Genomic DNA, 24,760 nt, shown 5'->3' on the forward strand with positions numbered 1-24,760 from the left:
GGATGTATTTAAGGGAAGGGTAAGGGAGGAGAAGTAAACAAAAGGCGTAGAGAGAGAGAGAGAGAGAGAGAGAGAGAGAGAGAGGGAGAGAGAGAGAGAGAGAGAGAGAGAGAGAGAGAGAGAGAGAGAGAGAGAGAGAGAGAGAGAGAGAGAGAGAGAGAGAGAGAGAGAGAGAGAGTGACAGACATATATATAAACAGGACGAACGAGTCAGATATAAAGAACGAGAAATGTGTGTCAGCGTCCCCGAGGTCAATGAGAACCATCTATATTCATCTAGCACGAGTCGACAAATTGTCTCCACCCTCGACCCAACACAGACACAAACCTCGCCTGCAGAAGAGAGAGAGAGAGAGAGAGAGAGAGAGAGAGAGAGAGAGAGAGAGAGAGAGAGAGAGAGAGAGAGAGAGAGAGGTCCCCAGCACCACACTGCTTCCCAGACACACTAGTCCAACCACTTGGGCTGGACGGTAGAGCGACGGGCTCGCTTCGTGCAGGTTGGCGTTCAATCCCCAACCGTACGAGTGGTTGGACATTATTCCTTCCTCCCTTTCAATTTAAAGTGAGTTCAAACATAATTTGCCTTGCTCCTGGACCGGTGACCAATTTGGTCTGGCTCCCTGCGAGACAACAGACCACTTTGGTCTGGCTCCCTGTGAGACAAGAGACCAGTTTGGTCTGGCTCCCTGTGAGACAAGAGACCAGTTTGCTCTGGCTCCCTGTGAGACAGGAGACCAGTTCGAGCTAGCATACGAGGCTTGGGAACTGGCGCGCCATTAACCAGTATGAACAAGAAGCGTGAGTTAATCTGTTGTAAAGATCAATAGAAACATGTATATGAAAATAGGTAAATAGGGATAGGAGCAAAACTTGGAGAGCAAGACGGCAGAAACAGGTGAGAAGGGGACGGGGACAGAAATAGGGGAAAAAAACCATGATATATTTCCAAATACTTTAGTAAAATATATATAACTCTGCAATGTGCAAGTTCCGAATGACAAAAATTATTGTAAATTGAATTTTTTTCTCCACAGACAAGCGGTACTTGGACGGCCAGCTGTACAGGATGCCAGCCACCAGCAACAAGGAAGGTGAGTACCGTACCTCGTGGTACCTCGTGGTACCTCGTGGTACCTCGTGGTACCTCGTGGTACCTCGTGGTACCTCTCTACACCCAGCGGTACACCTCTACACTCCCTGACACACCCCTGCTGCCCCGGCCCACACTTCTACACGTCGTGAAAAGGCAGGGGATGGGGTGAGGCAGAGGCTGGGGTGAGGCAGAGGCTGGGGTGAGGCAGAGGCTGGGGTGAGGCAGAGGCTGGGGTAAGGCAGAGGCTCGGGTGAGGCACAGGCTGGGGTGAGGCACAGGCTGGGGTGAGGCAGAGGGTGGGGTGAGGCCGAGGCTAGGGTGAGGCAGAGGCTGGGGTGAGGCAGAGGCTGGGGTGAGGCAGAGGCTGGGGTAAGGCAGAGGCTGGGGTAAGGCAGAGGCTGGTGTGAGGCAGAGGCTGGTGTGAGGCAGAGGCTGGGGTGAGGCAGAGGCTGGGGTGAGGCAGAGGCTGGTGTGAGGCAGAGGCTGGGGTGAGGCAGAGGCTGGGGTGAGGCAGTGGCTGGGGTGAGGCAGAGGCTGGGGTGAGGCAGAGGCTGGGGTGAGGCAGAGGCTGGGGTGAGGCAGAGGCTGGGGTGAGGCAGAGGCTGGTGTGAGGCAGAGGCTGGGGTGAGGCAGAGGCTGGTGTGAGGCAGAGGCTGGGGTGAGGCAGAGGCTGGGGTGAGGCAGAGGCTGGTGTGAGGCAGAGGCTGGGGTGAGGCAGAGGCTGGGGTGAGGCAGTGGCTGGGGTGAGGCAGAGGCTGGGGTGAGGCAGAGGCTGGGGTGAGGCAGAGGCTGGGGTGAGGCAGAGGCTGGGGTGAGGCAGAGGCTGGGGTGAGGCAGAGGCTGGTGTGAGGCAGAGGCTGGGGTGAGGCAGAGGCTGGGGTGAGGCAGAGGCTGGTGTGAGGCAGAGGCTGGTGTGAGGCAGAGGCTGGGGTGAGGCAGAGGCTGGTGTGAGGCAGAGGCTGGTGTGAGGCAGAGGCTGGGGTGAGGCAGAGGCTGGGGTGAGGCAGAGGGTGGGGTGAGGCAGAGGGTGGGGTGAGGCAGTGGCTGGGGTGAGGCAGAGGCTGGGGTGAGGCAGAGGCTGGGGTGAGGCAGAGGCTGGGGTGAGGCAGAGGATGGGGTGAGGCATTGGATGGGGTGAGGCAGTGGCTGGGGTGAGGCAGAGGCTGGGGTGAGGCAGAGGCTGGGGTGAGGCAGAGGATGGGGTGATGCATTGGATGGGGTGAGGCAGTGGCTGGGGTGAGGCAGAGGCTGGGGTGAGGCAGTGGCTGGGGTGAGGCAGAGGCTAGGGTGAGGCAGAGGCTAGGGTGAGGCAGAGGCTAGGGTGAGGCAGAGGCTGGGGTGAGGCAGAGGCTGGGGTGAGGCAGTGGCTGGGGTGAGGCAGAGGCTGGGGTGAGGCAGAGGCTGGGGTAAGGCAGAGGCTGGGGTGAGGCAGAGGCTGGGGTAAGGCAGAGGCTGGGGTGAGGCAGAGGCTGGGGTGAGGCAGAGGCTGGGGTGAGGCAGTGGCTGGGGTAAGGCAGAGGCTGGGGTGAGGCAGAGGCTTGGGTGAGGCAGAGGCTGGGGTGAGACAGAGGCTTTGGTGAGGCAGAGGCTGGGGTGAGGCGGAGGCTGGGGTGAGGCAGAGGCTGGGGTGAGGCAGAGGCTGGGGTGAGGCAGAGGCTGGGGTGAGGCAGTGGCTGGGGTGAGGCAGGAGGCAGGGTGTGGTGCATGCTTTCATGTACCGTACACCTTCATGTTATGGTACACGGTACAGTACACCTTCATATTATGTACACGGTACAGTACACCTTAATGTTGTGGTACACGGTACAGTACACCTAATGTTGTGGTACACGGTACAGTACACCTTCGTGTTGTGGTACACGGTACAGTACACCTAATGTTGTGGTACACGGTACAGTACACCTTAATGTTGTGGTACACGGTACAGTACACCTAATGTTGTGGTGCACGGTACAGTACACCTTAATGTTGTGGTACACGGTACAGTACACCTTCATATTATGGTACACGGTACAGTACACCTTCATATTATGGTACACGGTACAGTACACCTTAATGTTGTGGTACACGGTACAGTACACCTTCATATTATGGTACACGGTACAGTACACCTTAATGTTGTGGTACACGGTACAGTACACCTTAATGTTGTGGTACACGGTACAGTACACCTAATGTTGTGGTACACGGTACAGTACACCTTAATGTTGTGGTACACGGTACAGTACACCTTAATGTTGTGGTACACGGTACAGTACACCTTAATGTTGTGGTACACGGTACAGTACACCTTAATGTTGTGGTACACGCTGCAGTACACCTTAATGTTGTGGTACACGGTACAGTACACCTCAACTTGAATCCTGAAAGGTCCTAGAATGATTCTCTAACACGAAAATAGTCAATTGAATTGATCATTTCTGCCAATTTCAAAATAAGCAATACACTGAGAAAATTCGAGCACCTTATTTGGCCATTTATTAAACCATATTCTCCATTGAAAGATATACGATAAGGTCTAATTACCACATGAACAAATTTATGATAAATTAGTAGTTAAATTTTCATTAAAATCGACACAGCTATTCAGGCGCTTCAGCAATAACAGTCACGACCTCGTAAATAGTAAAATAACAATTTATATTTGTTATGTATATACAAGAGTTATTACAGTCTTGTAAAGCCACCAACACGCATAGTGTTCCGGGCAAGTCTTTCATTCCTAATTTTCCCTGGAATACGACCTTACCTTGAGGTGCTTCCGGGGCTTAGCGTCCCCGCGGCCCGGTCGTCGACCAGGCCTCCCGGTTGCCGGACTGATCAACCAGGCTGTTGGACGCGGCTGCCAAATGATTAACAACCAGGTACTCATTCCCTGCTGGGTGAACAGAGGCTACAGTTATGGACTGGCGCCCGGCCAGGATACGAACCCAGGCCAAAGCGCTTGCGAAGGGGGTGAGGCAGTCCGAATCCTAATTAATGGATTAGTGGCAGTCTCGGGGACCTGCCACTAATCCATTAATGTTTCGCAAATGCTCGATTTCTGTATTTTAAGAGGTAAACATTTTCAGATGAGATTCTTTCACAATAGGCTTTTATTTGAATAAATTTTTGATTGGCGACTTTTAATGTACAATGAAAAAAGGTTTGTATATTAATTAAAATTGCGATGCGGCAGCAATGAGAACGGAAAACTATTCTGTCTGATTCTGACTGGAGCTTATTACTAAATACAACGACAATCACTATCATTGATTACTTACAGTTAAACAATCAAATCTAGTGTTTCAACACTGGAGCTGAACTCTGTAACAATATTACGAAAAATGTTCTGTAAAATAGAATAAAGGAACTAAAGATTGTTATTTCTCAAACGAAAACTGAAATACTGAGGAGGGAGGCTCCCACCCGACCCAATATGTAGCCACCCGGCACAATATGTACCGAGGGTGAGGCGGAAGGCTCTACACATCCCACTCTTGGGATAAACAAATCTAGAGATAAACGAAGCAGGCACACAATATGTCGCACGTGTTTTCCGTCCATTTTCGACAAACGACAACAGAGAAAATATATAACATTTTGGAATTTGTCAGCGCAACACCCACCCAACACCCGCCCAGTGTATTGATTGCCTACACAGGACCTGCAGGAGGTGGACTCAGGATGATAGCTTGTGATATATTTTCGTTTGAAACTTTGATGGGTCAGAACAGCTATGGCCTTGTATCGTGCAGGGGTCGGAGATCGAATCCCGATGGTCCAAATGAATAGGGGAAACGTTTCTTTCCTCTCGTTCTCATATCCCAGCTCCTTGGGCTCTTATCCAAGCTCCCAGTCCTCATATCTCATTTCCATATCCTCATATCCCTTTCCAGTGGTGTGGGGTCGTATTGGCATAACTCTTTCTCTTCATAATTACTTTTGAACCAATAAAGAGACACCTGCACGGATGATATAACACAGCCTATGTGACCGTATTTATGTTCAATTATATAACATTATTATTAGTTCTGAGACAATTATTATATGAATAAGAGGACCATAGTCCTCTTATAAGAGGCAGATAGTCCGATAGAACAGGGACGATAGTCTGAGTAAAAATAGAAATAGACTGAATGAAACAGAGACAGTCATCCAGACAGATACGAAGACAGAAACAGAGACAGACAGAAACAAAGACAGACAGAAACAGAGACTGACAGAAACAGAGACTGACAGAAACAGAAGAGGACAGAGACAGACAGAACCAAAGACAGAAACAGAGGACAGACAGAAACAAAGAAAGAAACAGAGGACAGACAGAAACAGAGACAGGCAGAAACAGAAGAGGACAGACAGAAACAGAGACAGGCAGAAACAGAAGAGGACAGAAACAGAGACTGACAGAAACCGAGTCAGACAGAAACTGAGAGAGAAAAACAGACATAAACAGAGAAAGTAACATAGACAGACAGTAACAGAGACAGAAACAAAGTCAGAAACAGACAGAAACATAAGACAGACAGAAACAGAGATAGACGGAAACAGAACAGGACAGAAACAGAAGATAGACAGAAACCGAGACAGGCAGAAACAGAGGCAGACAGAAACAGAGACAGAGACAGACCGAAACAGAACAGGACTGAAACAGAAGACAGACATAAACAGAGACAGACAGAGATTGACGGAAACAGAACAGGACAGAAACAGAGGCAGACAGAAACAGAACAGGACAGAAACAGAGGCAGACAGAAACAGAGACAGACAGAGACGGAAACAGAACAGGACAGAAACAGAAGACAGACAGAAACAGAGACAGACAGAAACAGAGATAGACGGAAACAGAACAGGACAGAAACAGAAGACAGACAGAAACAGAGACACACAGAAACAGAGGCAGACAGAAACAGAGACAGACAGAGACAGAGAGAGACGGAAACAGAACAGGACAGAAACAGAAGACAGACAGAAACAGAGACAGACAGAAACAGAGATAGACGGAAACAAAACAGGACAGAAACAGAAGACAGACAGAAACAGAGACAGACAGAAACAGAGACAGAGACAGACGGAAACAGAACAGGACAGAAACAGAACAGGACAGAAATAGAACAGGAAAGAAACAGAACAGGACAGAAACAGAACAGGACAGAAACAGAACAGGAAAGAAACAGAACTGGACAGAAACAGAGACAAACAGAAACAAAGACAGACAGAAACAGAGACAGCCAGAAACAGACGGCAGACAGACAGACACACAATGGACAGGGACAAGCCCCAGAGATACCAGGTCGACCAGAGAGAGACATAAAAGACGAGGAGAAAAATAGAGCCAGCCGGCAACAGACAGAGAAAGACAGAGATAGGGAGAGTAGGAAGGAGAACGGGGAAATGCTTGAAGAGAGGAAGAATGGGGGATATTTGAAGAGTAATAAGGAGAGAGAGAGAGAGAGAGAGAGAGAGAGAGAGAGAGAGAGAGAGAGGGGGGGGGGAGACAAGTAGAGGAGGGAAGAGAGGTGAGAGAAGAGGGGGCATACATTGGGAGAGAGGGGGGGGGGTGAGATGGGAGAATAGTGGATAAGAATGGAGAGCAGGAGAGGGCAAAAGGTTGGGGGAGGGGGATGAGAGAGAGAGAGAGAGAGAGAGAGAGAGAGAGAGAGAGAGAGAGAGAGAGAGAGAGAGAGAGAGACCCGCGCACCGCCGGGTACCACTAATAGCATATCTATGAGACACTATCTATCTGTCTGTCTAAGGCTGGAAGCCCGGTGCATGGTGTGATTAGCGAGTATCATAGGGTTGAGGGGGTCGACCCCATGCCCCTTCCCGAAGTAGAATTGCTTCCTTTTGAGACAACCAACGACTAAATATGAAGCTTGAAATTTGGGTTTATTTGTCAAAAGAGTATTAAAAATCTATTTTTTCATGTGTTATCGATCTAATATTTATTCCACGTTACTTGAACAAGTTTTGCCCACAGGAGGAGAGGACGGGAGTTAAAGAGAGAGAAAGAGAGGGAGGGAGAGAAAGAGAGAGGGAGGGAGGTAAGGAGAGAGGGAAGGAGAGAAAGAGAGAGGGAGGGAGAGAAAGAGAGAGGGAGTGAGGGAGGTAAAGAGAGAGGGAAGGAGAGAGAGGAAGGGAATTATTAGGATATAGCGTGAAGTCAATAAGGTTATGTAGCACTTGGAAGAGATCAAGATAAGGCCTTGGATGGGACTAGTGCCAAACCACTGGAAGGTCGGGGATTGAACGCCGACCTGCATAAACCGAGACCGACACTCTACCATCCCGAGGGGAGGAGAGAGGGCATAAGAGAGAGAGGTAGAGACAACGGGAGAAGAAGAGAATGGGAGCGAGTGAGAACGGTATGGATAGGGAATTAGAAAAAGGATTAGAGAGAGATTGAGGGAGAAAGGGATGAATGAGGGGAGAATGGAAGGGAGGAAAGAGAGAGAGATGGAGAATGGAAGGGATAAAGAGAAAGGGGGAGAATGGTAGGAAAGACAGGAGGAGGAGGATGCGGAGGAAGGAATATGGGGTAAGTGATGACGATGGGGTGAAAGGCTAGGGGCAAGAAGGGAAGGAGGGAAGAGGGTAGCAGTGGGAAATGCTAGGGAGAGTAGGGAGAGGAGATAGGGGGGGCGACGAAGGGGAGGAAGAGGAGAGGGTCTGTTAGTCTCTGTCTTTCTCTCTCCCCTCTCTCTTTCCCTTTTTTATCTCTGTCGTTCTCTCTCTCTCTCTCTCTTTCTGGGTCTGTCTGTCGGTCTCTCTGTCCACCTCCACTGTCTGTCTCTACGTCTGACTGTCTCTCAATGTATGGCTGAGTCTGCCTGCCTGTTTGTCTATCCTTGTCTCTCTTTGTCCCTGTCAATCTTTGTCTCTCTTTGTCTCTGTCTCTCTTTGTCCCTATCTCGATCTACATCTCTCTCTCTCTCTCTCTCTCTCTCTCTCTCTCTCTCTCTCTCTCTCTCTCTCTCTCTCTTTCTCTCTCTCTTTGCACCACTCTGAAGACCGGGTGGATACATTTACGATGCGGCATACAAAGACCTGTGCGCTTAAAGGTCCATTTTCTCTAATATTGCAAGAATCGTCGTAGGGGTCGCTTTCAAACTGTGTTAAGTGGCATTCGTTTCATTTTTGCCAACAGCAATTACTGTCCCCAATAAATATTATTGCTCAAAATGGGGTGATATATATATATATATATTAATATGTATATATATATATATATATATATATATATATATATATATATATATATATATATATATATACACATACATACACCACAAGTAGGATATGTTCAGTAATAATAAACGTATGATTCTGCTATAGAGTTCATTACATAATTTCAAAATACAGTACCAAGTAGTTTTGTAAAGTGAGGCCAGCTAGTTAATTGCATTTTGTAAAATTAATCATACTCGGTAATGAGGCTTTTATTGTGATTAAACATTTACTTTCGGCCATACCACTGATGACAGGCACAAACTCCGGATTTATCTTTAATGACAACAGTCAATACGGAGCCTCGGTCGACAGCACCTGTTTTCTATTTTACGAAAATCTGATTTCGGCGATGGTTTTTGGGGCCATAACTTTTACACAGCGTATAACCTATACATAATGCGATTCATTAATGCTATAATCTGTTTACATCTTTCCTGGTGACTATATTATTTGAGCGGGGTTAAAACACTGGAATTATGATGTTCAGCGTTCACTTGTGGAGGCTAAGGTTATGACACATTATGAACACTAAAGATTGAAAAAGAAGAGAAAAACAAGAAGAAGGAAGGAAAGGAAAGGAACTATCAGGAGAGAGCGCCAAGTCATTGCGACTATATAGCACTTAGAAGGGAATAGGAATAGGGTTTAGGGTGAGACGTGGGAAGGAATGGTGCCCAAGCACTTGGACGGTCGGGTATTGAACGCCGACCTGCACAGAGCGAGACCGTCGCTCTACTGTCCAGTCCATATAGCTGGGCGAGGGATAAGAGAATGATGAAAAGAAATAAAAAAAAGATATATTACAAATAAAATAAAGTAAACAAAAGAGAAGCAGTACATAAATGTTTACTATGATCTATTGTTAAAACCCTCAAGTTGTCTACTATGATCTATTGTTAAAACCCTCAAGTTGTCTACTATGATCTATTGTTAAAACCCTCAAGTTGTCTACTATGATCTATTGTTAAAACCCTCAAGTTGTCTACTATGATCTATTGTTAAAACCCTCAAGTTGTCTACTATGATCTATTGTTAAAACCCTCAAGTTGTCTACTATGATCTATTGTTAAAACCCTCAAGTTGTCTACTATGATCTATTGTTAAAACCCTCAAGTTGTCTACTATGATCTATTGTTAAAACCCTCAAGTTGTCTACTATGATCTATTGTTAAAACCCTCAAGTTGTCTACTATGATCTATTGTTAAAACCCTCAAGTTGTCTACTTATCTATTGTTAAAACCCTTAAGTTGTCTACTTTGATCTATTGTTAAAACTCTCAGGTTTTCTACTCAGATCTCTTATTAAAACCCTAAAGTTGTCTCTCCAAACCTATCTCTTGTTTAACTTCAAGAGAAAGGCACAATAAATAGTGTTAATTTACGAGCTTAATCTCTGAATGTTTGAAGTATTCCTCGTGAAACGCAATTAAAAAGCGAAAGTCTTTAATTTTTTCTTTACAGTAACCAACTGACAAGTTCAAGACTTAAGCTGTCTTGTGTGTTGTTCTGGGTCTACTTCACACTTAAGTTTCAAGCCTATTAACTCGCACCATTTACTTTCTTATTTTCTAAGTAATGTCGCTACTAGGGATTAAAGTGATTATCCGTATGTTAGACATCTCAACTTTTAAGTCATAAAGAGAGAAGTTGTGTTCTTGTGCACGAGCTCTCAAGCACAAACTTAAGCAAAACTAAAGTCGAGTCGTTGGGGTTATAGCCTCGGCTGCCAATGACTTTTTTCCAGTCACGGTGGTTGAGTGGTTAAGGAACCAGGTGCGCCATGGTGCATTGTGCTCCTGGCTGTCTGGGTTCGAATCCTTTTGGAGTGTGGAGTTTTCAGTTGTATATTGGCTTGGGGACCATTCAAGCTTCTTCTTGAATATATATATAAGCTTGTTCAAGCATATATATATATATATATATATATATATATATATATATATATATATATATATATATATATATATATATATATATATGTATATATATATATATATATATATATATATATATATATATATATATATATATATATATATATATATATATATATATATATATTCTACTGTGCTTAGCACCTGGTTATATCCTCTTACGGTGAGGTGGTCGGTAACATATGGATGAATGACATTATATGGGGAATATTAATAACGTATTAAATGTATCAACATAGAGTATAACATGTTGGCAGCTAATGTTCTTCTGGCTACTTCCGTTCCTGTTGCAGGGTCATTCAGACCAGCTTCTGCGTTGGCTCGGGGTCTTGAAGTGGGTAGAGTGTAATTGTGTTTTAGCTGAACCTGTCCTCCTATAAATTACGTCTGAATTTAGCCGTTTACCAGAAAATAGACGTAATTTGAAAATGAAAAAAAAGTAAAATAAATTTGGGATTTTTTGGGCAAAACAGCAAGTTATGGGTCTTCTGGTAGGTTAAGAGGGCAGGAAATTCTCATAGAGTTTCAAAACGTAATGGAAAACGTTAATTGAAAGTTTCGTCTCCCAACGTAACCGAGTAAGCCAGAGGACGCAAAACAGAAAACGGAACAGTACGTCAATATCGTGATCGAATTTCATTTCAAATTACGTCCATTTTTGGCAATAACGCGCATATTAGCGAGAAGCGACGTTATTTTTAAGAGGACGGGATGGATGTCTTACCTTCTATTGTGCTCCAGTACGAGTGTTGACTGTTGACCAACCCCCAGCATGAACGTTGGCTGTGTTGACCAACCCCCAGCATGAACGTTGGCTGTGTTGACCAACCCCCAGCATGAACGTTGGCTGTGTTGACCAACCCCCAGCATGAACGTTGGCTGTGTTGACCAACCCCCAGCATGAACGTTGGCTGTGGACCAAACCCCAGCATGAACGTTGGCTGTGGACCAAACCCCAGCATGAACGTTGGCTGTGGACCAAACCCCAGCATGAACGTTGGCTGTGGACCAAACCCCAGCATGAACGTTGGCTGTGGACCAAACCCCAGCATGAACGAACTTTCTTTTGTTATCTTGACTCAAAACTAACAAAAAAGATTGGCTGATTGTAACTCATGAATCAACTCGTTCTTCAGCCAGTTAGTGAGTCCTCATCCTCGCTCTCTTGTTCTGCCACAACGTACAAAATACAAAGTATTAATCTAACCTGAAACGCACAACCCCAAGCAACCCACCTAACCTAACCTAACCTACGCACAGAAAATATTCGTGAGCGTTACATTTCGTACTTTGTAATTTGTACGTTGAGGATATAACGTACAAAATGAGACGTGCTGCTTGAAGGTTGCTCTCTTTCGTCTCCTGCCTCTTCTGTAGTTCCACGTAAAATAAGAAAAGAAGGAAGTTGAGATATTTTCTCTCTGTGCTTAATATTATCAATTAAGTGTTTCCTCTCTATGGTTAGTATTATCAATAGTGTGTTTACTTTCTATGGTTAATATTATCAATTGAGTGGACGGCATATGACGGGTTTCGTTGATGCTCTTTTCAGCATCTTCAGAGGCCAGTGGTAAGTGCATGCAAGAAACAAACACACTAGCTTGAGTTAAATTATAATCTACGAGAGCCATTATGAGAGTGTTTCGAACGGTGCAGCATTAAACAAATAGGTTAGTCTGTTACGACACAACAAGACCACAAAACTGCCACATTTCTTTTTACTTATTCCTATTTATTTACTTTTCCCATCTCCAGTAAGCAAGTGGCGGCGACCACCGGGTCCTCAGCGCCTCTAGCCGGAGCAAACGGGTATTGAACTCGTAATGTGACTCTCAAATTCTTTCCTTTTATGACCCCACTCAGGTTGAACATTGTAAACGTTCAGAGCCAGGATGAACAGCCGTAAGGCCAGTGAACACTCCCAGCCATAGTGCCAGTGAACACTCCCAGCCATAGTGCCAGTGAACACACCCAGCCATAGTGCCAGTGAACACTCCCAGCCATAGTGCCAGTGAACACTCCCAGCCATAGTGCCAGTGAACACTCCCAGCAATAGTGCTAGTGAACACACCCAGCCATAGTGCCAGTGAACACACCCAGCCATAGTGCCAGTGAACACTGCCAGCCATAGTGCCAGTGAACACTGCCAGCCATAGTGCCAGTGAACACTCCCAGCCATAGTGCCACTGAACACTCCCAGCAATAGTGCTAGTGAACACACCCAGCCATAGTGCCAGTGAACACTCCCAGCCATAGTGCCAGTGAACACTGCCAGCCATAGTGCCAGTGAACACTGCCAGCCATAGTGCCAGTGCACACTGCCAGCCATAGTGCCAGTGAACACTCCCAGCCATAGTGCCAGTGAACACTCCCAGCCATAGTGCCAGTGAACACTGCCAGCCATAGTGCCAGTGAACACTCCCAGCTATAGTGCCAGTGAACACTCCCAGCCATAGTGCCAGTGAACACTGTCAGCCATAGTGCCAGTGAACACTGCCAGCCATAGTGCCAGTGAACACTCCCAGCCATAGTGCCAGTGAACACTCCCAGCCATAGTGCCAGTGAACACTGTCAGCCATAGTGCCAGTGAACACTGCCAGCCATAGTGCCACTGAACACTCCCAGCCATAGTGCCACTGAACACTCCCAGCCATAGTGCCAGTGAACGTTAAGAACCAAATATCAATAAAGGGAGGAATGGGAACGCCGGGCGGTGGGGCACAAGAAAGCCATTCGGGAAAGTATATATTAGCTTTCTTACATATTAAAGGCCAACACCTTTATGTAAATAGAAGGGGATTAAAGACAGGCAACCCCACACACTTAGCCGTTGAATCCGGAATGTAAAAGTGAAGGAGATACTTTGCATTATGACAGAAAATGGGGAAAGTATGTATGTTGTTTGGAAACATAATATTTTTCAAGCAAGATAAAAAGTATATGCATATATGTATATGCATGAATGTATATTTTCTCTGAGTGTTGTGGTCCCTGATTATCTTGCCTGTGACTGTTGGGATGATGATGGACAAAGTCTATCGGTATTAACGTGTACTCTTTCTAACGTACCATGAAGCTAATTTGTACATGGAATTAATTTGCAATTAACATGGAATTTGAAGCTACTGGAAGTGTATGTCAGAGAAGCACAATTCCTGACACTTGATTGTTGCGTGTTTATACTAGTAGATGGTGTCTTCCTCAGTGTCTCCCTTAGTGTCTTCCTCAGTGTCTTCCTCAGTGTCTTCCTCAGTGTCTTCCTCAGTGTCTCCCTCGATGTCTCCCTCGATGTCTCCCTCGGTGTCTCCCTCGGGAGATACCTGACCGGGAACGCTTGTAACTGCTTCAAGAGCCTTTAAACTGTACATAGCATTTAGTTTTTCATGTAAGATATTGACACAGCGGGCAACCTGCCTTTCTTAGATGCAACAGTCTCGGAAAGTAATGTTGACCTTCATACTTATTTCTTATTTATTAGAAATGAAATATAAATGTGCCTTAATGCAAGTAGTGATCGTACTTGCTCTAGGGAATTGTTGATGCCATCAAACCAGTATGTTGATGCCATCAACACAGTATGTTGATGGCATACTAGGTGAGTGTGTCAGTAATTCGCGTACCTGGAGAGGTCTGAGGGCTGAGTTTGGTCGTATGTGTCTTCATGTGCCCACATGGGGACTGTCAACCCCAGAGAATTCAGTACGAAGGCAAGACAGCAATATCACTATCAGGGAACGGGGGCAATAGAAAAGCATAGCGCACTTACATCGCATCAGGCTTGGATACCCATGTCCCTGCGAAATACACTGACATGCTTTAGAAGATGAAAGGAAATGCCAGCACTGTGGAGAAATACCTGACAGACCAAATATGTCTGTCATATATATATATATATATATATATATATATATATATATATATATATATATATATATGTATATATATATATATATATATATATATATATATATATATATATATATATATATATACATATATATATATATATATATATATATATATATATTAGTATATTTTGGTAGCAGTCTTTCCTGTAGACATATATTATTAAATATGACCGAAATACCTCCAACCTACCTCCAACCTCCAACAGTGAAGCGTAATGTACGAAAGATTGAGAAAATTCGTGTTAGAATTATTAATCTTACTTTTTCGGTCATATTTAATAATATATATATATATATATATATATATATATATATATATATATATATATATATATATATATATATATATATATATATATATATATTTGGGGGAGCCGGTCAGCCGAGCGGACAGCACGCTAGACTTGTGATCCTGTGGTCCTGGTCGCCGGCGAGAAACAATGGGGCAGAGTTTCTTTCACCCTATGCCCCTGTTACCTAGCAGTAAAATAGGTACCTGGGTGTTAGTCAGCTGTCACGGGCTGCTTCCTGGGGGTAGAGGCCTGGTCGAGGATCAGGCCGCGGGGACACTAAAAAAAAGCTCCGAAATCATCTCTAGATAAATATATACCATTATGTAAAACGGTACAGAGTTACCAACCACTGAGTGTGGTCGAGTTACAAACCTGACCACACTCAGGCCCACGGTAATGGCCACTCACTTGAGTTCTGGATTGCTGAACTTTTGAAGCATCATGGCCGAGTCGGTTAATTAAGGCGACTCATCAGATAGCCTAATTACTACCTCATTAATTACTCACTAGTAATTAATTAGTAAATAAGTAATACTCTGTATTACTCATTAGTAATTAGGGCGACTCATCTGGGAATCACCAGATAGCGAGATCAAGTCACTCAATTGCCTAAAAATTATTTATATTCATATACCACGCCATTTATTGGGGGTATTGTGGTTTCTGTTCTAGGTTCAGGATTATACCAACGGTCCAAGTGTCTTCTTATAGCAGCGTTTATTTCCGCGTTGCTATATCCGTTGTTCACCAATACCTGAGTTACTCTTTCAAACTCTCTACTCACGTTGCTCCATTCAGAGCAGTGGGTAAGCGCTCGACGAATATAAGCATTGAGAACACTGGCTTTGTATCTTTGGGGGCACTCACTTCTACCGTTCAGGCATAATCCTATGTTGGTGGGCTTGGTATATACGTTGGTGCTTAAAGAGGTTCCTGTTTTTGTTATTAGTACATCCAGGAATGGTAAGCTGTTATTTTCACTATTTTCATGTATAAACCGGAGTACTGACTCTTTCTAGATGGTTTTTTAGATCAAATAGTTCGTCTGAGTCTTTTACTATGACAAATATGTCATCAACATAACGGCATCTACATAACGGTTGGCTTTTGTCTACTACTGAAGACTCTGTCTTCGTTGGTTCCCATATAAAAATTAGCAAAAACACTCTTAAGGGGGAGCCCATTGCTACTTCGTCTATGTGTAGATACATGTCTCCTTGTGGACTGATGAAAGGGGCTTCCTTTGTACATGCTTCGAGAAGACTCTTCAAGTGTGGCTCAGGTATGTCTAATTTGGGGGTGCTCTCGTCTCTGTATACTCTGTCCAGTATCATTCCTATGGTTGTGTCGACTGGGACGTTGGTAAATAGGGATTCGACGTCCAGGGAAGCAATGATTCCATCGGGCTGTGTAGTTTTGATTAATTCTAGGAAATCTGTTGATGATTGTAGACTATAGTTGCTTGGAGTGTATGGAGTTAGGAGTTCGTTAAGTCTTTTTGCCAGGTGATAGGTTGGAGTTGGTATTTGGCTGATTATTGGGCGTAGTGGGTTACCTGGTTTGTGTGTCTTAACATTGCCATAGGCATATCCTAAACCATAGTCTCCCTGGAGTTTAGTGAAATGAAGACTACCTTTCTTTGCGTTGATTGCAGTAATTGTTTTGTTTACTTTGCGTTTAAGGTCTTCCGCAGGGTTCCTCGTGATTCACTAAAATTTGGTGTCATCACTAAGGATGTCGCTAATTTTTTTCATGTATTCATGGGTAAGAATCAATGCATGTCCTGCTGTCTTATCTTGTCATCTACAATCTTAACCCCACGACTCAATGAAGCAGCAAAACAACTAAAAAATCTTGAAGATGTAACAATAGAAAAAGTTGACATGCCAGCAGCATATGTATTGTTTCGTACCCAAGAATACATGAACAAAAGACTACCGACCTTATCAAAAACAGCCCGTACCCGACGGAGAACCCTTTACAGCGAACACCCAATAGTTCCATGGACACCCAAATCGCGGAACTATTTATTCTACCCACCATGAGAGTAAGGACACGACCGTAATATAACGATGCCAACACAGAAGACACTGCTCAACATTACAGGCCAATTACACCCGATTAATCTTTGTATGTGCTTCGTCCCCTATTTTATCACCTGACCCCGTACTGGTATAAATTTAACGAGTTCCGTAATTTCTTTTCACTTGAGAATGAACCATGGAGGTTCGAAACGTTGTGCAAATTGTATTAATAAGTGAAATACATTCTATAGTAATTTACTTTTTTCTTCGGCTTAAAATAACGAACATGAGTTTTGGAGAACTCCTCTTTCAGCTAAGCCCTGATGCTAGAAATATAGTCAGAAGGATAGAAGCCCTACATCAGAAAATAGTAAATACAGAATATGTTGTCATATGCAATGAGACAAAATATATATATATATATATATATATATATATATATATATATATATATATATATATATATATATATATATATATATATATATATATATATATAACTGAAAACTCACACCCCAGAAGTGACTCGAACCCATACTCCCAGAAGCAACGCAACTGGTATGTACAAGACGCCTTAATCCACTTGACCATCACGACCGGACAAAATGAGGTGATAGCCGAGGCTATTTGAACCACCCCACCGCCGGCACTCGGATAGTAACCTTGGGCATAGCATTTTACCAAATCACCTCATTCTTTGGGGCACACGTGAGGAACACAATCCATTCAGGCTTGTTCGCATATATATATATATATATATATATATATATATATATATATATATATATATATATATATAGTAAAAAGAAACTATAAGGTATTGTGAGAAGTATTGCAGATTTTCCATGAACATTTGTATATTTTCGTCTCCTACCACTTCTGCCTTTTATTTTTATTACAATATGATTTATTTAATTTATTTTATCACGTTATTTTTACAGTTTATAGTAAACACTCACATATATAGCATTCCCTTTTCGAAAACCTCTTCCAGCTCTGGAATACAGCAAGAGACATTTCCTCTTTATATCGAGGCACTGAGGTCCTAAAAATAGGAAAGTGCCCGCTCTTGGGTCTCTACATTGCCTAATACGTCCTCACCCACCTCCTTCATATCTAGCAGTATTTCCCTCTGACTTACGACAGATGAGACCATGGCTGCTATATTGGTCTCCCGAAGCATAGCCATAGATACACTGACATTCGGTGGAGATAGGGACGGCAAGACGCAGAGCAACACCAATTCATAGGGCTTGATGGTCCAGGCTGGTTACCAAGGCAGAAATTGAGACAGCCAACAGGAAGACTCCAGTATAGGCGGCGTTGGCACCGAGGAAGCGTGCTATTTCCTTCCCAGAAACTGCCTCAAGCATCGCTGAGGCAATGATCTCCACTATGTCATTATCGCATTTGGTCTGTTTACAGTCGTTTGGAAAATTTGATGGAGGTGAAGAACCTGCAAGAGTGCAACACTGGCTGACTCTTACAATGAATTTGGGATCATGAATCCCAATGGAGTCTAATAGTTATTCCAGTGAGATCTCCTTCATGAATTCATTCCCAGCATTTATCGAGGATAAGAATACAGGCCATATAATTTTATTGCCTTGCATCCCAATGGGCTATCTTGATAGGCTATCAGAGGTGCTTGGGTCTATCTCTGTCTTTCTGTCTGTCTGTTTCTCTCTCTGAAATTTACATTGTGTTATATAGCTGTTTCATCACTAACCATCTTCTTAACTCGCCATTGAACCCAAATCAATTTAATTAAGGGTTTTCGGGTAATCAATAAAGCCTACGGACATTAAAACCGCGATTTCATTTAAAACTCAAGATAATTAGGATTTATTGATCCTAATATTTCAAGATCCTATGATTTCAAGATCTTAAGATGTCAAGAAACTTAGGATTTCAAGAAAATTGCACATGCGGGCAGGGTTTCAGACCCATATGTTTTGAAGCCTTTATTTTAGGCCTACCCAGACCAGCCTATTTTCGTCTCTTACCCCTGACTATTTGACTTAGCCCCTGGAAATTTGACTGAGGCTATCCTCATTCATTTATTTATCCATCCATCTTATTTATTCATCGATCTATCCCTCTTTCCATCTATCTATGCATCTATCTATCTATCCATTCATCTATCGATCCATCCATGTATCCGTCAATCCATGTATCTGTCCATCTATCTATCGATCCATTCCTCATATCTGTCTACTTTCAAGTGTAGTCTAGAGCAGACACTTGCGAGATACTGTACCGACGCTCAGTGCGCTCAACTCACACCAAAGTGCCACCTGCGTACTTCTGTATATTCGACCAAATATATATATAGTATCTTAGTGTCTGTGTTTATTTGTCACTATACTTTACGTAACAATAGAACCGTTACATTGGTAACGGTTCTATTGTTACGTAAAGTATTGTGACAATAAACACAGACACTAAGATAATATGTATATTTGGTCGAATATACAGAAGTACGCAGGTGGCACTTTGGTGTGAGTTGAGCGCACTGAGCGTCGGTACAGTATCTCGCAAGTGTCTGTTCTAGACCACACTTGAAAGTAGACTATCTATCTATCGATCCATTCCTCATATCTGTCCATCTATCTATCGATCCATTCCTCATATCTATCCATCTATTTAACTATTATCCATACATCTTTTCAAGTCTCTTTCCATCAATTTGTCTATCCATCCATCAATCCATCCATCCATTCATCTATCCATCCATCTATCCATCCATCCATTCATATTTCTGTCCATCTATTCATCTCTGGCACCCTCTATGTCTGTCTCTATCTTTGTCTCTCTTTCATAGAAAAAATATTAAATTTCTAAAATTTCGGTGTGGGTAATCACCGGAGAGATAGATAGATAGATAGTGGGAGAATTGTCTATTTTCTGCAACTACGGGTCAATTATGTGATAGCAGGGGTGTGAAATATTAAACAAATAAAATAGTAACCTGCAGTTACTTATAGAAAGGGGCAGGGCTTCAGAAACCTTTGAAAGTGTGGGAGAATTGTCTATTTTATGCAACTACGGGTCAATTATGTGATAGCAGGAAATTTATTTTCATTACCCCGATATCAGTGAATAATGACGTGTTTTACGATAAGAAAAACTAGTATATTTATTCAAAATATTCAGCTGTGTACCCGGCAGTTAGTGGCAAAAGTCGGAATATGACACATAGCATGGTGTGTCCTCGTGAACAATGTGCAAGTTGGGCAAACTCCTCCCTAACTGATATATCATATTTTCCCCAACTCCCTCTTAAACATATAAGAATTAGTAATATAATATGTGGGTATAGTGATATACCCACGTCATTTAAACTGTCAACTACACTATCGTCGATGATAATATATAATTCACTTAATGACTAGGAGACTCGAATCACTGGCCCCATAGTGTGAGGCGGAAGCCCAGCCACTGAGCTATTAGTATTTCAGTTGGGCAATGGTTTGCTGCCTCAGAAATATTTCCTACTGCCCTTCCTGAGTAGCTTAGTGGTAGAGCTTCCGCCTCACACCGTGGGATCGGCGGTTCGAGTCTCCTAGTGCCTAAGTGAATGAAATATATATATATATATATATATATAAATTCGTAAATTCTTAAGTACACATAAAGAAAGGAAGATTCTTGAAATATTTTAAAGTAAGCACACCAACACAAAATTCAATTAACAGGAATAACAGGATAGTTGTGTTGGTGCGCATGTCAAACATAAAGGACGAACAAAATGACATTTTGTTGGGTGGGGGTGGGGGGGGGGGCGCGGGAGGTTATCTTGAGGTTATCTTGAGATGATTTCGGGGCTTTTTAGTGTCCCCGCGGCCCGGTCCTCGACCAGGCCTCCACCCCCAGGAAGCAGCCCGTGACAGCTGACTAACATCCAGGTACCTATTTTACTGCTAGGTAACAGGGGCATAGGGTGAAAGAAACTGTGCCAAATGTTTCTCGCCGGCGCCTGGGATCGAACCCAGGACCACAGGATCACAAGTCCAGCGTGCTGTCCGCTCGGCCGACCGGCTTCCGGGAGGGAAGAAAACCTAAGAAATCCTTCAGAGTTTAGGGACGTGAACTTTATCATATAATTATAAATCTCTAACAGTCACTCATGGTCACTATCGGGTGATATTTAGATCGCCGCCGTCAGCTGGAAAACACTCCTCAGAGAATGAGGAAAACGAGAGAAGACGAAAAGATCGAGCCTAGACGAGCAAGAAAGATGCAATCCTTAAAGTTGTTGCAGAAGCTCAATCCAACAAAAGAAACCTCTGAAGCGACTTAGTTCCAGATGGGATCTTCCCAGCACCTCCAGGACCAGATCGGGCTCTGGCCTCTCCTCCACGGCACCAGAGGTGAGGGCTCGGTTATAAGAGCCTCATCGCTTGACCATGACTTGACACCGTCTAGCTGCTCAGCCAGCCACCCCTTGCACTTTCTCACCACCACAGAAGGTCTACACTCTCCCAGTACCTCACAGTTCTCACACTCCCTCAGCACCTCAAACAAAGTTCATACACACACACATTCTCAGCACCTCAACGTTCTCACACTCACTCAGCACCTCAAAGTTCTCACACTCTCTCAGCTCTACAATCAAAGTTCTCATACTCTCTCAGCTCCTCAAAATATTGAGGAGCTGAATGTAAGTTCCCATACATTCCCAGCACCTCAAAGAAAGTTCTCACACTCTCTCAGCTCTACAATCAAAGTTCTCACACTCTTTCAGCTCCTGAAACAAAGTTCCCTCGGTATCTCAGCTCTACAAACAAAGTCCTCCCACTTTCTCAGCACTACAAAGAAAAATTCAAACTTTCCTTAGTACCATCAACATAAAAGTTCACTTTGAAGGTACAGTCAACTAACAACTTCCATAACGTAAAACAAATATGCTAAGTAACAGTCCTGTATACTAACTAACTGTGTTATATACTAATTAACAATGCTATAAATTTTGGAGCCGGTCGGCCGAGCGGACAGCACGCTGGTCTTGTGATCCTGTGGTCCTGGGTTCGATCCCAGGAGCTGGCGAGAAACAATGGGAAGAGTTTCTTTCACCCTATGCCCCTGTTACCTAGCAGTAAAATAGGTACCTGGGTGTTAGTCAGCTGTCACGGGCTACTTCCTGGGGGTGGAGGCCTGATCGAGGACCAGGCCGCGGGGACACTAAAAGCCCCGAAATCATCTCAAGATAACTTCAAGATATATGCTAAGTTAGTGTCATATGCTAATTAACAGTATTATACGCTAATAAAATGTGATATGTGCTAACTAAAATGGTTAATGCTAACTAGCAATGTTACCTGTTAACTAAACAGTGTAATAAACTAACCAAGAGTGCTAAATGCTAACTAAATGTGTTATTTTCTAAAAGTGTTACATGTTAAGTAATAGTTTTTTACTAAAATTCCAACCACTACAATGAGAGGGAACGTCTGTTTGTTGGTCTGTCTAAGGATGGAAGGTAAATACTAGGGGCTAGCCTCACTCATCATTGCAGGGGTAATGGTCTGAGGTATGGGATGGACATAGGATTGTCGTAGTGGTATAAATTAAATACTTTAGGACACATCAGCCTGTAACCGTCAATCGACTGTACGATTTCCATGGTGTGAAATGATATCGCGGGTGTTTCATCCGTAGAGTTTACCACACATTTTTTTCACGACTTACTGGAAAATTATGAACTGAAATCATTCGGGTTACAGAGATGAAAATAGGGAGTTGGAAAGATGGTGGTGAAGATAGTATTTACAGTTGCATGGAGAGTGTATACAAATGTATGGAGTGAAGTATGTATGGAAGGATTGTGTACACAGTTGGATGGGTTGATGTATGGAGTGATAGTTAATACAGTTGTATAGAGTGAAGATGTATGATGAGGGGAGAGGGAAGGAAATGAGAGGAAAAGGAAGAGACAAAGGCCCGATGAGAAAGGACAAGGGGACGAAAAGGGGAGGGGGAGTGAAATGGGATAAAGGGAGAGGAGAACGAGGGGAAAATGGGGAAGAGAACGAGAGAATGAGGAAAAAGGAGAAGACAGCCAGTGATGAGTAGAGACGCCCCAGGCACGATAAGAGAGAACTGTATGAACATCAGAGGTCCTAACAACCTGTTCATGACCCCTTCCTCCCTTCCAGCAACCGTTGGACAAATGACCAGAACAAATTAAGAATTCAAAAAGCAATTAGATAAGTTCTTGCAAGAAGTGCCGGATCAACCTAGTTGTCGTGGATATATGTCCTGCGGGCCGCTCAAGGCAACAGCCTGTTGGACCAAGTTGTCACAAGTCGAGTCTGGCTCCAGGAAAGGCTCTTGAAGTACAAGGAAGAGTGAAGAGCAGATTGGAAGAAGGAGAAAAGAGAGACCTGGACACTTCTGGGTTCTTCTTTATTTATGTAAGAGGTTCATATATATATATATATATATATATATATATATATATATATATATATATATATATATATATATATATATATAAATATATATATATATATATACATATATATATATATATATATATATATATATATATATATATATATATATATAAATATATATATATATATATATATATACATATATATATATATATATATATATATATATATATATATATATTTATATATATATATATATATATATATATATATATATATATATATGTCGTACCTAGTACCCAGAACGCACTTCTCAGCCTACTATGCAAGGCCCGATTTGCCTTATAAGCCAAGTTTTCATGAATTAATTGTTTTTCGACTACCTAACCTACCTAACCTAACCTAACCTAACTTTTTCAGCTACCTAACCTAACCTAACCTATAAAGATAGGTTAGGTTAGGTTAGGTAGGGTTGGTTAGGTTCGCTCATATATCTACGTTAATTTTAACTCCAATAAAAAAAAATTGACCTCATACATAATGAAAAGGGTAGCTTTATCATTTCATAAGAAAAAAAATAGAGAAAATATAATAATTCAGGAAAACTTTGCTTATTAGGCAAATCGGGCCTTGCATAGTAGGCTGAGAAGTGCGTTCTGACTACTAGGTACGACATTATATATATATATATATATATATATATATATATATATATATATATATATATATATATATATATATATATATATATATATATATATATATATATATATATATATATATATATATATGTATATATATATATATATATATATATATATATATATATATATATATATATATATATATATATATGTCGTACCTAGTAGCCAGAACTCACTTATCAGCCTACTATGCAAGGCCCAATTTGACTAATAAGCCAAGTTTTCATGAATTAATTGTTTTTCGACTACCTAACCTACCTAACCTAACCTAACCTAACTTTTTCGGCTACCTAACCTAACCTAACCTATGAAGATAGGTTAGGTTAGGTTAGGTAGGGTTGGTTAGGTTCGGTCATATATCTACGATAATTTAAACTCCAATAAAAAAAAATTGACCTCATACATAATGAAATTTGTAGATTTATCATTTCATAAGAACAAAATTAGAGAAAATATATTAATTCAGGAAAACTTGGCTTATTAGGCAAATCGGGCCTTGCATAGTAGGCTGACAAGTGCGTTCTGACTATTAGGTACGACATATATATATATATATATATATATATATATATATATATATATATATATATATATATATATATATATTTATATGTATATATATATATATATATATATATATATATATATATATATATATATATATATATATATATGTATGTATATGCGTGTCTCATTGAATATGACAGCATATTCCGTATTTACTATTTTCTGATTTAGGGCTTCTATCCCTCTTACTAATGGTCTTGCATCAGGGCTCAGCTGGAAGAAGAGTTCACCAAAAGTCATGTTGTTTTTAGGTGAAGAAAAGAATTGAATAACTGAAGAATATATTACACTAATTACAAAATCGCACAACGTTTCGAACCTCCATGGTTCATTGTTAAAATCGTTGTGCGATTTTAACAATGAACCATGGAGGTTCGAAACGTTGTGCGATTTTGTAATTAGTGTAATATATTCTTCAGTTATTCAATTCTTTTCTTCACCTAAAAACAACATGACTTTTGGTGAACTCCTCTTCCAGCTGAGCCCTGATGCAAGAGCATTAGTAAGAGGGATAGAAGCCCTAAATCAGAAAATAGTAAATACGGAATATGCTGTCATATTCATATATATATATATATATATATATATATATATATATATATATATATATATATATATATATATATATAT

At 42.2% G+C, this 24,760-nt stretch overlaps 1 protein-coding gene across 1 annotated transcript in view; it reads left to right on the forward strand.

Moving 5' to 3' along the window:
- The window catches only part of LOC123767432 (peroxidasin homolog), an 820,244-nt gene that overhangs the window by 747,998 nt on the left and 47,486 nt on the right, over positions 1–24,760 (forward strand). The window contains exon 5 of the mRNA XM_069313105.1: positions 1,035–1,091. Within this exon, the coding sequence (XP_069169206.1) occupies positions 1,035–1,091 (57 nt within the window). The remainder of the gene's footprint in view (positions 1–1,034; positions 1,092–24,760) is intronic.

Source organism: Procambarus clarkii, chromosome 74 (genome assembly GCF_040958095.1).
Source record: "Procambarus clarkii isolate CNS0578487 chromosome 74, FALCON_Pclarkii_2.0, whole genome shotgun sequence".
In the NCBI taxonomy this organism is placed as follows: Eukaryota; Metazoa; Arthropoda; class Malacostraca; order Decapoda; family Cambaridae; genus Procambarus; species Procambarus clarkii.